Genomic DNA, 17,622 nt, shown 5'->3' with positions numbered 1-17,622 from the left:
ATTATGGTGTCAAATCTAGACCTTCAATTCAAATTTGGTGAAATCTAACCATTCATTTTGATTTAAATTTCAACCTTTGATTATACTAAATATAGATAGTTGAAGAACTGTTGATTTCAATCAAATAAAATTTCAACCGTAGACCTATGGCAAACAAAATTGAACAGTCGATAAATTAAGGTTTAAAATTAATTTGATAGCTAGAAAATCATGAGAAATTGCATAAAGGACGCGTGTAAGACAACTTAGGTGTCAATAAATTTTTGTCTCTATTTTAAAAAATATAAAAAAGTTTTTTGCTATTCTTTTTTTTAAAAAAAAAATATATTTCATAGGCCACTGGGGGATAAATTGTAAATTTTTTTTTATTTAAACTACACAAACGTCAACAAGTATGTTTGGTTAGGCAGTATATATAATAGGTGGTATGCAATGTGGAGTTGAAGAGAGACAGGCGATCATTTGTACTTTTTTTTCTTTGAGGTAAAAGCGAAGAATTATTATTATTTAAAATAAATTGATTACAAATACAATCATTTATGTCAATATCAATATCTAACAAAGACTATTACTATAATTATATCATGCTAAATAAATTATTACAGTAAACAACAATTTCTATTATGCAGTAGACCAACTCTTGATATAAAATAAATAATATCCCACGCACTTGATGGGGTTCGAACCATGACATCTAAGATTATGAATTTCAGTTTCACCAAGTGAGTTAGGGGTGGTCACTTGTACTTGGTCAATTGAATAGATTTGAACTCATAATTTATGAAATGATGGGTTTCAATCTTTGCCAAATGAATTGGTGACAACCACTTGTACTTGTCGACAATTTAAGGCACAACAATTAGTTAACGAATCCATGAGGAAATGGATAAAAGTAGAAGTTGCGTGGAATCTTTCACGATTTTTGCGGGGAAGGGAATCGTACAACTGTCCCTATGATTAAATCGTATTTGGAGAGAGAGAGAGGGAGATGGCAGTTGAGGAGATTCAAGAGAGAGAGAGAGATCAAAGCAGTTCTGACGTTCGGACCCTTTATTAAAGCAGTTCATATAAGAACCCCTCTCGTTATCATCTATCTTCATCATTAACAGAACAGATAATTTCCAAGGAATACAAAACTGGTGGGCTGCATAGTTGACAGATCGTGTATACATGCATATGGCGGCACCCAGAAGCTACTTGGGCAGATCAAACTACAGATTCCTTCCCATTGACCATGGCCTCTCCAACGATTCGATTATCTTCGAGCTGGAAGAGTCCGACGTCTGGAACTCGGGGGCTCTCTCTCCGTCGCCCGAGTTACGGAAGTCGAGTTCTAGAGTATACAGAAAACGGTCGGCGGCGTCGCTGCCGGTAAACGTGCCGGATTGGTCGAAGATATTGAAGGAAGAGTACAGGGAGAGTCGGCGGAGGGACCTCGATGGCGATGATTACGACGAGGAAGCCGAGGAACATGGGAATCGAGTTCCGCCGCACGAGTTTCTGGCGAGGGCGAGGATCGCCGCCTCCTCGGTGCACCAAGGGAGAGGGAGGAACCTCAACGGGAGAGAACTGAGAAGGGTACGAAATGCAATTTGGCAAAGAATTGGGTTTCAAGATTGATTTTGTTTTTTATTTTCCGCTTCTCTCTCTCTCTCTCTTTCTTTTTTCTTTTTTTTTTTCCTTTTAAAGATACTGTAGCTATAATTTGTTCTTGCTTTTCTCATTTTGAGAAGCCCTTTGTTTTACAATGAGTGATTGATTGTGAGGAGAGAATTTAGATTCAATTCTAATTTTGAGGTGAGGGAATTTAAAAGATGTATCAGTTTACTGAATTTACATTATTTATTCTGTGTTTGATTATTTTATTTTTTATGTATTTATTTGTACTTGATTCCGCATATTTAAATTCATTATAGATTGAATATGATGCGTTTTGATTTTTATTTGAATTTTTCTCTTTTTAAACCTAAAAAAAGAAGACTAATTTAGCACATATAACTTATAACAAAATATTATTGGCGAATTAAATGAGTCTAGTTATTTCTTAAAATCAATACTAGCAACATGCTACACCTAAACAAAATCAATGAAGAAACATAAGTTGTAAGCATGCTTAATCAGCAGTTATCATGATGGTTTTAACTATGATGAAATATTTTACATGATTTTTAGTTATCGTTAATGTTTTGACATCGCTCATGGAAATAACAACTAATTAATAATTGTCGTGCACCGTAGTTAAGATTTATTTTGTTTATAGGGATAATTACACGCCTCTCTCATTAGGTTTAGTGTGATTACATGTAAGATCCCCTGTAGTTTGACTTATTACTGATTTACTGCAGGTTAAATGAATTTTTTATAATCAAATCATCCTTATACATCTTAACATTATTGTATGTGGGCATATATATCTTCACAATTATAAAAGTATTTTAATAAAAATGACTGTTTGATGTGCAATTAGCCAAAATAATAAATCAATAGAGGGTAAATATTGATTTTCATTCAATTTTTTTGTTGGTATCAATAAATTTAATGAATTTTGGCTAATGAAAGAACTATTTGTTAGATAAAAATAAATTTTAACAGTATTAGATGCACTTTTTAAAATAAAAAAATAAATAAATATAATTACAACAAATTTCGAAAACTCAGTATATAATTATTCCTTGATTATATTGGTATTCAGAGGTTCTCAATTGGTGGGCGTACTAAGTCAAGTAACAAAACCAATTCCCAAATAAGATCGCAAGTGAATCTGACCTTGTCATTTTAATCTGCTGACCCCACTGCTGCTTCTAGAAGTCCAGTCCACTCAGCAGCTTTCTCGCGTAAATTCAGTATAAAAATATTAAATGAAACTATACAACATTAATATAATTTTAAACTTAAGTTATTAATTATTTAATGAATGTAAATATTTCAATAAAAATAAATAATCACGTATTCGTTTCTTAAATATATTTTCTTTGGAAACTATATAAAAAAAACACCCACATATATATATATATATATATTATTTTTTTCCTAAAAATGTTGAATTTTTGGTTAATCATACTTTGTCAATTTTTTTATTGCGTTAATACGTTCGTGATTAAGCTTAATTTGTAAAATTCTGCCCTAAATAGTATTGTATGTAATTGTCACTACCACTTTAAGAAGTGTACTTGTAAATTGCAATTTTGTAATGAACAGTGGTGTTTGTATAATTAAGCCTAACACTAGGGGATGTTACTGTAATTTATTTATTATTATTATTATTTTTTTGGAAAAGCAAAAAATGAATAAAGAAAATTCGGTAAACCTAACACATACTTTTCAATTTTGTCCTATCAAAATTTGAATTGAATGCCTACCAAAGTTACAAACGTCCTCTCTTCACAATCAGACATAGTCAATAAAGCACTTCTCAAAATGAGAAAAGTCAAATTGAAAAGGAAAAAAAAAATTAAAGCTACAACATCTTCGAGGGGAAAAAAAGAGAGAGTGGGAAAATGAAAAAGAAAAATCTCACTTTTCATTAAATTAAAACAAAAAAAAAAGTGAGAATGAATCAATCAATCCTGAAACCCAATTCTTTGCCAAATTGCATTTCTAACCCTTCTCAGATCTCTCCCCTTGAGGGTCCTCCCTCTCCCATCCTGCACCGACAACGACGCCATCCTAGTCCTCGCCAAAAACTCGTGCGGTGGAATCCGATTCTCATTTTCCTCTGCTTCCTCCTCGTAATCATCGCCCTCCCTGCTCCTGTTCTCCCTGTACTCCTCCTTCAATATCTTCGGCCAATCCGGCACGTTTACCGGCAGGGACGCCGCCCTCGCAGCCGCCGACCGTTTCCTGTGTATTCTACAACTCGACTTCCGAATCTCCGGCGACGGCGAGAGCGCCCCCGAGTTCCAGACCTCAGACTCGTCGAGCTCGAAGATAATCGAATCGTTGCTGAGGCCATGGTCGATCGAAAGGAATCTGTAGTTTGATCTGCCCAAGTAGCTTCTCGGTGCCGCCATATGCATGTGTATACGATCAACCGATGCTGATTTTTGAGGATTTGATTTGCAGCCCAGTCAATTGCTTTGTATGAATTATGAAATAGAGTTTGTATGAAATGGGAATCTGATTTGTTAATATGATACTTCAAAAGCAGGGGGTTTTCAACTGCTTTTATAAAGGGACGGAATGGATAACGCGCTCTCTCTCTCATCAGTCGTCTCAACTGTCATCTCCCCCTTTCTCTCTCTGCAAGCGCGATTTGATCAAACACAGGATATGTACGTTTTCTGTCCCCCGCAAAAAGCGTCTAAGATGCCACGCAACTTTTACTTTATCCACTTCGCTCATGGACTAACTAATTACCCTGCTGTAAAACTATTGACAAGTACAACTCATACAACAATATTATTTAGACATAATTAAACTGTTCTTGCATAAGGTTTAGTATAATTACATATAAATTTTTTATAATTTAAAAAATTATATTTAATAATTTTTCAATTTGTTTCTGACTAATAAATTAGTTACTTCATTTGTTTTATCAAATTTGTTGATATTAACAGAATAACTGAATAGAAATTTATATATATTCTCAATTAACTTATTTCTAACTTATTGAAGGTCAAATTTTTTTTTTTGGAACTAAACTATTCGTATAACAATGAAGATAAACCTCTTCATATGCTTTAACGCGTGAAGATGTATAAAGATAATTTGATTATAAAAAGATTTATTTTAACCTGCAATAAGTTAATCGGAGTAAATATAGTTTTTTTTATTTTTTTGTAATATCAACAAAATTCGATGAATTTTGATTAACTAATTTATTAGACAAAAGCAAATATCAGGGATGCTAGATATAATTTTTTAAACCACATAAAGTTTAGGAGATGAGAGTATAATTATCTCTATTAAATATGATGAAATTTGACTATTCATCCTTTAAATATAGGGATATTACACTTTTGGTCCTTCATCTTGTTTAAAACATACATTTGGTCAGGTTTTATGTTTTTGACACATTTACTCTTATTATTATTAATCATCAATTTTAGTCCTGATTGTATTTCAATAAAACACATTTACTCTTATTTTTCAAAGATGATACTTTGGTGGGTTAATTAATTATATATAATTAATTTATAAAAAAAATAATTAAACAAAATTAAAAAAAATAAAAATATACTAAGTCGTGATATTACAAATCACGACACCAAGTTGCGATTTTGAATCGCGACTTGGCTTTTTTTAAAAACAAATTTTTTTAATCGAGTTGCTGTTAAAAAGTGCGACTCGTAATAATAATATTATAGTATTTAAAAAATTATATTAATATAATTTTTTTATTTTTTTGGTAACAAAAAAATAATTAACCCTACTTTTGGTCCTTTTTTTGGCAGGAAAGGAAAAACAATGGTCGAAAAAACTTAGTGAACCTTACACGCAAACTGATGGAAATAAAAACTTTATTTTCTACAAGAAAAAAACACATATTCTCAAAATTCCATACCCAAAATTCCAGATTTCCTCTTGTACTCTCAAACCCTAATTCACCCAAATATCTCCTATTTCTCTCCTTGCTAATCGGTAAGCTTTTCAAAATATTTGAGAATTCTTTAAATGTTTGATTCGAAAAGATTATGAAATCGTTGGTTTAAGATTGAAGATTTCAGGAAATTATTTGATGTGTTTTTATTTGAGGAATTAATTCATCTGGTTGTGTTGAAAAACATTAAGTAAATATTGCGTGAACGCACACATTTTTTATCCAATAAAAAATATTGTCACTGACACTAAAGGACTAAAAGTATCACATTTGAAAAACATACAGGACCAAATGTGTTTTACCAGAACACATATATACAAGACTAAATTAGATGTCCATATAATTATAAAAGTAAATGTGTCAAAAGTATAAAAATTACAAGATTAAATATGTTTTTAAAAAGATAAAAGATCAAAGTAGAACAACTCTATAGTTGCAGGATGAAAAATGAAATTTGCCTACTATTTATTTTAGGTTCAATTCCATAAAATTTAAAGTTAGTTGACAAACTGTGTTAATATGAACATCATTTATTTATCACCAATCATGTCGAGTTTAAAGTTTAAGTTAGTTGATTTGTTGCAAAAAGCAATTCACATTTTATAACTGTTTGAGGAACTGTTAATAAATAAAAAGGTATAATATAACCAGTAATTCATATATGCTGTTTAAAAGAGATAGACAAATATATATGCTTAACCAAAAATTAAATATTTTTAGAAATATAAATATTTTTAAAAGAAAATATATTCAAAAAATTATTTAGTTACTCAACCATAGCTCAGAGGGGCAAAGTGTGCTTTACCTTAGTTAATAACTTAATTTTATTACTAAATTAATAAAATTTTTTAATGAATTTTTTTGTGTGTATTTTTTGTACTCGTTTATTACTTAACTTTGAGTCTGTAAAATATAATAAAATTCAAACTATTTAATTCACTAATTATAGATTATTTGATTATAATTAAAAGATATTTTTTCCAATTAAATTTTTTTTATTAAACTTAAAATGTAAAATTGTTAGAAAAAAACTCTTAATATGAAAACCTGAAGCCAGACGACAGCAAATGCGAGCATTACATATAAACCACAATCCACCTCTCTCTCTCTCTCTCTCTCTCTCTTTCTCTTTCTCTTTCATTCTTATAAGAGTTGAAAATTAAAAACTACACACACACTCGTACATATAAACCCTGTTTGTCTACTGCAAATTTCTACAAGCACAGACATAGGATTCTCCACTTTTCTGTGAGATTTCGACCGACATATCTCAGGTACTGTAACCAATTCCTTCTTCAACAATTTGAGTTCTGAAATCGTACCCCGACTTTGTTCAATTTGATTTTGTTTTTTTTTTTTTTATTGAAGATTAAGATTGTTATTTAGACTTTATTTAGTTCGACTTTTACCTTTATCGCTTGCGTTTTGGTCGATTTAATGATTGAATTGGAAACGGCGAGTTTATTTCGAGTTTGGTCGAATATTGTTTCTGTTTGGTGAGAAGATTGGCATTGCAAACATGGAATAGGTACACGGAGGGGGGGCATACGAACCTTAGACACCAAAGGAATATACACATAGAACAATACTGAACATTTCAATATGGTTGAGCCTATTGGATGCTGCAGTGTGTGTGTGTGTGTGTGAGAGAGAGAGAGAGGTAGAATGCTGCACTCTGTTGTCTGTACTTCCGTCAGTGTTGCTACATATTATGAATTGAATGGGTAATTAGGAGCTTCTATTTTATTGCTTAGTAACTTGAGATTTGTATATTTATATTCTAGTTACATGACTTTATCTATTATCCTAATACTCTATTAAGTCTTTAGAGTTGCAGTTATTTTATATGACCTTTTATGTTTTAATTTCTATATGGATTTTCAATTTCTAACTTCTGTTTCATTCCTGGTGCTTATAGGTATTAAACCAAACATTACTTGCATACTGGATGATGATACAATTTGGTTCTCCAGAGCATCTTAAGCATTGAATCATGTGCCAGATGATTTTCTATTATTTAGCCTTATTAGGATCATAACTTCTGAATTGGTATATGAAGTTATGTCCTCATTTTCTCCTGTTGTGGCACTGCCAACTCAGTTCACTGCAAACACCACAGAGAACCAGCGACCACAACCTGATAAACTTGCATTGCTTATAGATAAAAGCAAAACCATCAAGCATCTCAGGCAAATCCATGCATCCCTTATCCGTCATGGCTTGGAAAGCCATCCAGTCTTGAATTTCAAGATCCAGCGCTCATATTCTTCACTAGGACATGTTGAAGATTCTGTGACACTCTTTAATCGTACTCAGAGTCCTAATGTTTTCTTTTACACTGCCTTAATCCATGGCCATGCAATAAATGGTCTCCATGAGCAAGCTCTTCTTTTTTATGTGCGAATGCTAATTGAAAATGTGGAACCTAATGCATTTACATTATCTTCTATCCTGAAAGCTTGCACATTGGAAGTTGGTAAAGCCCTCCATTGCCATGCTCATAAGTTTGGGTTTGAATCAGATACTTATGTTAGAACTGCACTTGTTGATGTTTATGCAAGAGGTGGATATATAGTTTTAGCTCGAAGGCTTTTTGACACAATGCTTGAGAGGAATTTGGTTTCCTTGACAACAATGATTACTGGGTATGCAAAGAATGGCAATATTGATGAGGCAAGAATTTTGTTTGATGGAATGGAAAAGAGGGATGTCGTGAGTTGGAACGTGATCATTGACGGGTATGCTCAACATGGAAGGCCAAATGAGGCTTTGATTCTCTTTAGGCAAATGTTGAAGACGAGGGTGAAGCCTGATGAAGCAACAATGCTGGCAGTTCTTTCTGCATGTGGTCAGGTGGGAGCATTAGAATCAGGCCAATGGATCCATTCTTACCTTCGGTATAGCGTGAATTCAATAAACACTCAAGTGGGCACAGCTCTGATTGATATGTACAGCAAATGTGGAAGTTTAGAGAATGCTAGAATGGTGTTTGATGGGATCGAGGACAAGGACGTTGTTGTGTACAATGCTATGATTGGAGGATATGCTATTCATGGACTTACCCAAGATGCTTTAAAGTTGTTTGAGGAAATGTCTTGGCTAGGTGTCCGTCCTACAGACGTAACATTCATCGCTGTTTTGAGTGCTTGTGCACATGGCGGATTGGTCTCTGAAGGCTGGGCCCTTTTCAACGCAATGAAAGATGAATATGGCATTCGGCCGAAAGTTGAGCATTATGGATGCATAGTGAATCTTCTTGGTCGAGCTGGACAACTCGAAGAAGCATATGAGCTTGTTAAGAGCAGAGCCATTGATGCAGACCCTGTTTTATGGGGAACATTGCTTGGTGCGTGTACACTTCACAAGAACGTCTCATTGGGAGAGAAGATTGTGGAATTCTTAGTCGGACGTGGTCTTGCAAATTCAGGAACTTATGTTCTTCTTTCTAATATATATGCTGCCACAGGAAACTGGGATGGGGTGGCAAGAATGAGGGCTATGATGAAACAGAGTGGGGTGCAGAAGGAGCCTGGCTGTAGCTCAGTTGAAGTGAATAACGAAGTGCACGAATTTCTCGCAGGTGATATGAAGCATCCAAAAAGAAAAGAAATCTATGAGATGCTAGAGAAGATGAACGGGTGGCTTGACGATCACGGGTACATTTCACAGACGGAGGCAGTTTTACATAACATTGGAGAGGTTGACAAGAAGCGAACACTTGAGGTTCACAGTGAAAGGCTGGCCCTTGCATTTGGGCTGATCAGCACAAAACCAGGGACTACAATCAAGATTGTTAAAAACCTCCGGGTGTGTACAGATTGTCATGCTGTTATTAAGCTGATCTCCAGAATTACGCGAAGAAAAATAGTTATGAGAGACCGCAACCGGTTTCACCATTGCGTTGATGGTTTGTGTTCTTGTGGTGATTACTGGTGACCGTCGCCCCTAGCTTCTGTTGCTTAACAAGCCTGCTTGTTAAGAATCAACATGAACTGTACATTTGTAGCTTCTACTTTGTTTGTATATGTTTTTATGACTTAAACTATAATTATGAACATGAAATGCTTATACCGGATAGTGGATTCCCTGTATCTTCGAACTGTACTTACTTCAGCATTTTCTTTATTTTTTTTATTTTGTATTGAATTTTTTCAATTAGTTAGGTTGTGGTCAATTTGATTTTGACTCCATTAGTGCTTAGTCATGGTCTACATAACTCAAATCATTATGGTCTATTTGATTTCAAATCCACTTTGTGGAAATGCATTTCACTTTAGATTAGTAACGGCCTCACGCTCGGTGTGTACTCTTAAAGCTTTATTCATATTTATTTAATTTAATAGAACAAAAAAGAATGAATAATTTATCTAAACTACTAAAATATTAAATTTGTAAATGTGCATGCGTGGAGAAATATTGACAAATTTAATGACTAAAGAGAAGATTATGTTGTGAAAAATATAAATATATTTGAGGCCATTTTAGTACATAAATACTTTGTCAAATCAAAATTAATTATTTTAAAACTCTTAACATTTAACTGACAGTCGAAGCAAACTCAATACATACTTTAAATTTTTATTGTATTTATTTAATTAAATAAATAAAAAAATATAATATAACTGATCAAAATCGATAACATAAATTAATTTTGAATATGTATGAATAATATATATATTTAATTATTATAATTATTTTTAATTAATTAAAATATATTAGACTAATATAATTAAAATAAAAGAGATGATAATTCAATGAAAAATAATAAAATAAAGAGCATTTTAGTCCATGCTACAATACTTATTGTAGGAGTCTCCCCTTAATAATAAATAAATAGTATCGACAATTTAAAAGACTTAAACCCAACCTACAAACTCTGGTATCATAATGTTATTAGCCCAATAGTGAAAGGCCCAAATCCCAAAATGGGCCTCTCCACCAAAACCCTAGCTTATATTTCTCAAATTTGCTTCTATTTTTGTTCCTTTTCATTCTTTCGTACTCTCAAAACCCTAGCCACCACCAGCAATGCCGCCGAAGTTCGATCCTACACAGGTCGTCGACGTCTTCGTCCGCGTCACCGGCGGAGAAGTCGGAGCGGCCAGCTCCCTGGCCCCGAAAATCGGTCCTCTCGGACTGTCACCTAAAAAAATTGGTGAAGACATTGCCAAGGAAACCGCTAAGGATTGGAAGGGCCTCCGCGTTACCGTCAAGCTGACGGTCCAAAATCGCCAGGCCAAAGTAACTGTCGTCCCCTCCGCTGCGGCGTTAGTTATTAAGGCGCTGAAGGAGCCCGAGCGTGACCGCAAGAAGACCAAGAACATCAAGCATAACGGAAATATCTCCCTCGACGATGTCATTGAGATCGCCAAGGTGATGAGGCCTCGTTCCATGGCCAAGGATTTGGCTGGCACTGTCAAGGAGATTCTAGGCACTTGCGTTTCTGTTGGATGCACTGTCGATGGAAAGGATCCCAAGGATTTGCAGCAGGAGATCTCCGATGGCGATGTGGAAATTCCCCAAGATTGAGCGGGAGGAGGTTGAGTTTGTAATTCCCAATTTCATATAGTTTTTGTTATTTATCGTCTTTTATTTACAACTGGTTTTTGAGGAGGGAACTGTTTTGAGCATTTTTTTTATGTGAGGTGGAAACATCACGATGAAATATGCTATTAATGGTATTAGTACTTTTATATTACAATGTAGTTTGAAGATTGTTATGATCTTTTTTGGACCAAATGTTATTTTGTTTCTTGCGGTATGGTTTTTTGCAGATGTGGCTTGTGTTTCGTGAATATGCATATATTTTAATTGATTATTTAAGTTATAAACTTTTGTACTTGGCACTAAAATTGGCTTTGGGAAAGACTTTACATTTGTGGTTTTATTTACTATTCTTTTTTGTTTCTTTTGTGGGTATCTCTAGGGTCTTTGGGCCATGAATTGGTGATTGAAATGATGATGCTTGGCGATTAGGATTTTTATTGGAAATATTTTGATATTGCATCATGTACTAGCTTGCTGTCTCGTTTAGTTGATGATTTGCTTGGAAAATATTAAGGGGCCATGTTACTGATTTTAGTTTATTGCTAGACTTCTTAGTTTTCAATTTGAATTGATTAATCTTATTCTCAATGTATACCAATTGCGAATGTGCTTTTCTTGATGCTTAAATAGCTGAAAAGCCTGAACTAGATTTTAGTTGTGAATAATGCTAATATTTTGAATTTCAATTTGGGCTTAGAAGGTAGTCACTCTGTCTTGTTTGTTTCATTCATGGTAGGATTCTATGTGATAGCCTTTTTTGTTTCTTAATGTAATTTTCTGAGTGTTGCCCTGAATAATTATAAAAATTGTCTAATGCTGGTAAGAAACAACTGCAGCAGAGTATGTCGTGGAAGGTAAGATATTAGTTAAGAGAAATTTGTATATACTGATACTTCTACTTCTACTTCTTGTAATATATATATATATATATATATGTGTGTGTGTGTGTGTAAAATGATTCCGAAATATGTCACAATAACTAAGTGTAGCAAACATACGAAATAAATGTCAAATACGGTAGATTAAGAAACAATTCCCTAATTGTGTATTTAGTCGCTAATTAAGAAATTGACTGGTGCTGTTTGCTGTCAATTCTAAATTCGTATCTTGTTTTTCCTTAACCAGTATATTTAAGATTTTTCGCTTTAAAAGAATGATATACATGTTTAGAACATGAAAGTTTTTTGTGGTGCTTGTAAGCACCAAAAGAAAGCATTACAGGTCCATTTAAGCACCTTTAGAGTAGTTTAGGCTGCCTTTACATAAACCCTTCAGGTGTTTATATGCATTTCGAACTTGCGGAGACTCTAGCGGCTTACAGATGTCCAGTAGAGCTGTCAGCTAGAAGGTGTCCATTAGGATTTTTTTTAACAAAAACAAATGGGTTATGAAATTTTATGTACATTGATTAGCTCAAACGCTTTCTTATTCTCCCCCTTTTCCGTTAAATGAGTTACTGGTGCAAAAATGGTGATAGGATTATTTTTAATTAAATTAATGATAAAAAAGCTCTGAATTAATTATAAGTTGTTTGCTTAGATGCATGGCATCAGGATATAATTTAGTCATTTGTTTATTTTGAGCGATACACATGGGTTGAGTAGAGAGATTACTATTGAACTCTTTGAGATTTATTAGAAACAGAAATATTGCGGGCAAAATTGAGAAATCACATGCTTGCTTGTTTGGTTGTGGTCATTAAGATAACTCATCCCATCTCTAAAGTGGAATGAGTATTTAAGTGGAACAACGATTAGTACAAGGCACATAGTCTAATACTCGGTCCCGTACCTCTAAATAAATACTATATTAAGTTATATTATATTTCTTATTGAAGCTAATACATCAAAACAAACGGGGCTAAAGGTGGTTCTGTCGTGTTATTCATCTTAATTCGATGGTTGATCCGTGCATGTGCTCTATTGCTTGACATGACAGTGCGGCTGTGTTTTATCTATGTAAACCACCGTCTCGTGGTGCTTGGATATGGTTTAATGGTATCACAAGAATTAGTTATATCAGCAGACTCCGTCTATGCTCCAAAAAGTAACCACTACGTTACTGAACGGAATGCGTGGTGAGTTGCCTCGCCTTTGTTCCAACCAGGTTCTTGGTTTCTACTTGTGATCTGATGCACTAGTGGGCCGAATATTGTTCCAATGCGGATGATTTGCCGTTATTACAGCTTTTGCTTGGAGCTTTGCTTGTTCCAAGTTCTTCCGAAGACTTATCCTTGTCGCCCCCTTTCTGTCAATTCTATCTGTAAGTGCACATCTCTTAGCTCTCACTTGCAACTTTCTCAAGAAGGCATCAACGTTGCAAATTCCAACCACCTCCCTTCTTATTGCCCCTCTGCCGGTTCAACTATGAAAATTAATATTCTTAACCTAGATCGATCGGCTTCGAGGAATCCCAGATAGTAAGTGAATTATAGTTGCCTGTAATTAGTGCATCATCATCTAAATAAAATAATGTATCACGTGATTAGTGTAATACCATTTAGAATGAAACACAGCCAATATTACTTTGGGGTAAGAACTCCAACAAATCCATTTTATCAAACTGTACCCTTGCTATGCCAATTTGACACTCAATCTCAATTTTTTTTTTTTTTTGAATATTATTTGGGTTGGTAATGGTGAAGAAGATAGTAAAGAAGTGAGGGGTTATATAATTCTAGAATTAATGTTAATGAGAGTGACAGCAACAAGATTAATTAGCAGACTGTGGTTGCCCCAAAACTATGGGAAGAAGAATATACCACTCATCATTCCAATACATAGTATCCCGAATACTCCTCTGATTCCCTAACACATCATCACACCCCCAACCCCATCTTGTCCAAATCCACACACACACGTGGTGCTTCTTCCCACCATTTCTCATTATATCCATCAATAATTCTCCTCTGTCCCAGATATTTTCCCTCCTCCTTTCCCTATTTAAACCCTCATTCATCTACATACAATATCGTCTCAACTCCAAACACAATATTATTCCATATTTCTTGATCCATCTGATGCAAACGAGGAAGAGGATGGTGCGAGGAGCGGAGCAGTGCGTGGAGGTGGCGCCGTTGCCTGTGCTGTTCCCAGCTAAACCCTCTCATTGTCCCACGCTTGAGACCATCAGAGAAGAGAGATCACCGGAAGACCATGATTGGGACGACAACTACTTCATCCTTATTTTCAACCTCAAGTATTGGTTCCTCCACATCCTTTCTCGTTTTCAGGTCGGCTTCTCCCACAAATTAGTGGTTAGACGACGACAGCAACAACCCACGAATTTTCCAGGTTTCATCTAGTAATCAGTACTAGCTACGCACTACTAATGCAGCTGTTTGGTGATCGAGATGAGATTTTTCTTGATGATTTGTTGCCAGCATTTTATGCGGCCCAAGTTGCTGAAACTTAATACTAATGTTGTATATATCACAAGTAATGTAATAATCTCTATATAACTTTTTTCAATAAAATAGAGTTGATGCAATAATCATATCATACATTATGGATTACATTAATACACCAATACTGAAACATGCATTATCCTAATTACATACTGTGATCACCACTGTTGTCTTTTTTTAATCTCTGTTGGCAATAGCATCAAAAAATATTTGCAATAGTTTCTATTTTTGTGATAGAAATAAATTATTAAAAATGTTTAAACGAAAATTAGAGGAATTGAAAAAAAAAGTTGCAATAGAGTAAACAGTTGGATATTTACAAATTTATGTAAAAGTTGGGATCGATGGAGCTATTTATATATAGCTTTTGACTTGAACAAATTTAATCAAAGCAGTTCAGAAGCATGAACTATAAATCAAAAATATTTTTCAGTTTATTTTTTATGAGAAGTTGGTACATTATTTTAAGCGCTTACACATACTCCCTTAATCATTCACAAAATATATTAGTCCACTAAAGTGGATTACTTAAACAATGACTCAAAATTGTGCAATATTACCAGAACTCAAATTTCAGATAACACAAAAATCCGCTTCTATATGTTATACCTAGTTAAAAAATGGAGTCACTCACACTGCAAGTATAATATCATGTAATTAGTTCAATTCAATCAAACCTGAATGAGTTGAGAAAATATATGACACAAAGGAAGGGAAAATGCATTACAACGTAGCAAGAGTTTACATATATATGACCCCTCGTAAAGTAATTCTTCAAATGGAGAGTATTAATTGGTTTGTGTCATTAAAGGGGATTATATAATGCACTTTTCCAAGAAAAATAAAATACAATAATTAAAGCTATACAGTCAAAATTAGTACTAAGAGACAATTGAGTCCCCGGATTGAAATACAAGTCACAAAATGTGTAGACTAAAACTAATTGATTGATTAAATTATCTCAATACTTTCTAAAATTAGATTTACTATACAAGTATTTTTGTTATTTGTAAAATTATTACAAGCACAACCTTGTCAATGTAATTTTTTGCTAATTTTAATATGGTGTCGATGTAAATTACAACTACAGACAATTTTAGATGTAGTTTTACAGAAGAGCTAGAGGTACACTTATTAATTTTACAAAGGAAGTACTATTGTTGTAATTTACCCTAAGAAAAATGCTTAGATTTGCCGGTTCAGTTTAACGACCACAAAAGTAAAATTAAACAAGTTTCAGTGCATTTTAATCTTAGAGCTTATAAGATACACACAACGTTAATTACTGCATGCACCTCTACGCTGGTTTTCCAATTTCAAATTAATCGCTTCAATTTTGGTAATTAATCGATCATTTGTAGTGTTTCCAAAAATTTTTTACATATCAAAATCGAATGTCAAATTGAGTATTTCTATTCAATTTTGATACCTACAAATTTTTTAATTTTAATTTAATTTGATCAGTAACTGAACCAACCCCTACTTATATATACATTTGTGCGTGTAGCAAACAAAAATTTCTCATGTATGAATGATGTACGGTTAGTACATCAAAATAATTTATCCATAAATACTATGGAAGTATATTTTTTGGTTAAATAAAAAAAAGGACTAATGTATTTAAGTTTTCACGAGGTGAGAGCCCATAACTGCACTCTAGATCGGCACCTATTGAGATTATATTTAATTACAAAAATATTTTATTTTTTTTATAAAATTACAAAAATAATGCGTGATACTATAATTATAATTAAAAATGCAACTCCTAATCGAGGATAAATTACATTGAACCCCATTGTAAAAATTATTAGTAATTTTATAAAAAAATGCACGAGTATCTATACAACTAGAGATAATATTAAGAGATGTCGATTTTAATTTATTTAAAAATAAAATGTGGTCAAGATTAAGAAATCAAATAATAAAATTCTAATTTGTATCTCTAATAACACTAATATTAAAATATTTAATTTTGTCTGGGATGGGACACGTGGTGCAGTAATAGCCATAGATAGGAGTTCAATCTCGGAAAACGACGTGAACGGGAAAAAGGGGTTGACGTGATGTAACCCCAAAATCCTACTGTTGGAAAATAAAGGGTATGATGGAAAGTGGTAATAAAATAATAATATGTGGAGGAGAAAGCAAAACCAAATGATGTGTGGAAACGTGGTGGGGTGTGAGTGGATAGGAATGATGAGTCATGACAGATGGGCTTTCACCATTGGGTGGTCGGCTCCGCCTACCTGGTCGGTGGGCCTACGTAAGCCCACCTCTTTCTTATTCGTCCCAAAATATTATGTTGTTTACATTTTTCTTTTAAAAAAATTCAGTTTGCAACCTCAGATAAACTCAATTAATTTTTAATTTTTTTGAAAATTTATCATAAAAAATTTAAAATTCTTGAATCTATTCAGTTCTTGCAGTCGAATGTTAATATCTCGATTAAATGCAAAAAAAATAATTTTAACCATAAATAAATATTTATATGTCCTATATATATTTAATTACATTAGAATAAAATTATTATTATTTTAAATTTATTTCTTGGGCGGAGTTGGATATTATTAAATAATGAGTTTCTTATAAATGTTGAGAAATAAAAATATAATAAAATATTATAATCTTGATAACCAAATATGAAAATAATACTCAAAATAACAAAAGTAGAGCCAATTAAATAAAATTTATGCAAGATTTTTTTAGTATATTTATTATTTTTTTATCTTGATATCTGAAGGTAAAAACGATCGCTACATAACAAGAAAATAAGAAACATAAAAAAATATTAATTAGTTACCAAAATAACATTAACGATAAAACTCGTATAGTACTAATTAAATTATTTTAATTTATTCAGATACTAAAATAATATTATTGACAAAACATAGCTATCAATGTAAATTTTCCTCATTGTTTAAACAAAAGGGATTTTGAACCACTAATGCACAAGTAATTATGCAAATTATTCAACCTTAATTAATTAATATTATTCAAATTAATACCTTCAACTCTCATAACTTGAAAGCTGTTCCATACCATAGAAAAATGTACACAAAAGCAGCACCACAAGTTTAATTACAAATAATTGAACAACTTTATAGGTGTAATACAGATAAATTCATCTGGC

The 17,622-nt window shown here is 33.1% G+C and overlaps 2 protein-coding genes, 1 non-coding gene and 1 pseudogene across 3 annotated transcripts; 3 read left to right on the top strand and 1 right to left on the bottom strand.

Moving 5' to 3' along the window:
• Positions 1–943: 943 nt before the first annotated feature.
• On the top strand, positions 944–1,860 carry LOC105170719 (protein S40-4 pseudogene; annotated as a pseudogene).
• Positions 1,861–3,302: 1,442 nt separating this feature from the next.
• LOC105170718 (protein S40-4) lies at positions 3,303–4,254 on the bottom strand. Its single transcript, XR_016067258.1, has one exon. It is a non-coding gene; the product is annotated as a protein S40-4 (transcript).
• Positions 4,255–6,619: 2,365 nt separating this feature from the next.
• On the top strand, positions 6,620–9,630 carry LOC105170717 (Tetratricopeptide repeat (TPR)-like superfamily protein). The gene is made up of 2 exons (XM_011091605.3): positions 6,620–6,813; positions 7,458–9,630. Exon 2 carries the CDS (start codon positions 7,601–7,603, stop codon positions 9,473–9,475), a length of 1,875 nt encoding a protein of 624 aa, XP_011089907.1. The 5' UTR covers positions 6,620–6,813; positions 7,458–7,600; the 3' UTR covers positions 9,476–9,630.
• An 887-nt stretch (positions 9,631–10,517) lies between these two features.
• On the top strand, positions 10,518–11,300 carry LOC105170716 (Ribosomal protein L11 family protein). Its single transcript, XM_011091603.3, has one exon. The coding sequence runs from the start codon at positions 10,568–10,570 to the stop codon at positions 11,066–11,068; it is 501 nt and encodes a 166-aa protein (XP_011089905.1). The 5' UTR covers positions 10,518–10,567; the 3' UTR covers positions 11,069–11,300.
• The last annotated feature ends 6,322 nt before the right edge of the window (positions 11,301–17,622 follow it).

The sequence above is a fragment of the Sesamum indicum genome, linkage group LG9, assembly GCF_026168435.1.
Source record: "Sesamum indicum cultivar Baizhima isolate 11 linkage group LG9, ASM2616843v1, whole genome shotgun sequence".
NCBI classification, from domain to species: domain Eukaryota; kingdom Viridiplantae; phylum Streptophyta; class Magnoliopsida; order Lamiales; family Pedaliaceae; genus Sesamum; species Sesamum indicum.
Note: the sequence above shows the minus strand (reverse complement) of the source record. Positions and strands in the feature narration are given on the sequence as shown.

What these genes read in the sequence shown, in the direction of transcription:
- LOC105170717 (XM_011091605.3), top strand. Translation starts at nt 7,601, where the DNA reads ATGTCCTCATTTTCTCCTGTTGTGGCACTGCCAACTCAGTTCACTGCA.
- LOC105170716 (XM_011091603.3), top strand. Translation starts at nt 10,568, where the DNA reads ATGCCGCCGAAGTTCGATCCTACACAGGTCGTCGACGTCTTCGTCCGC.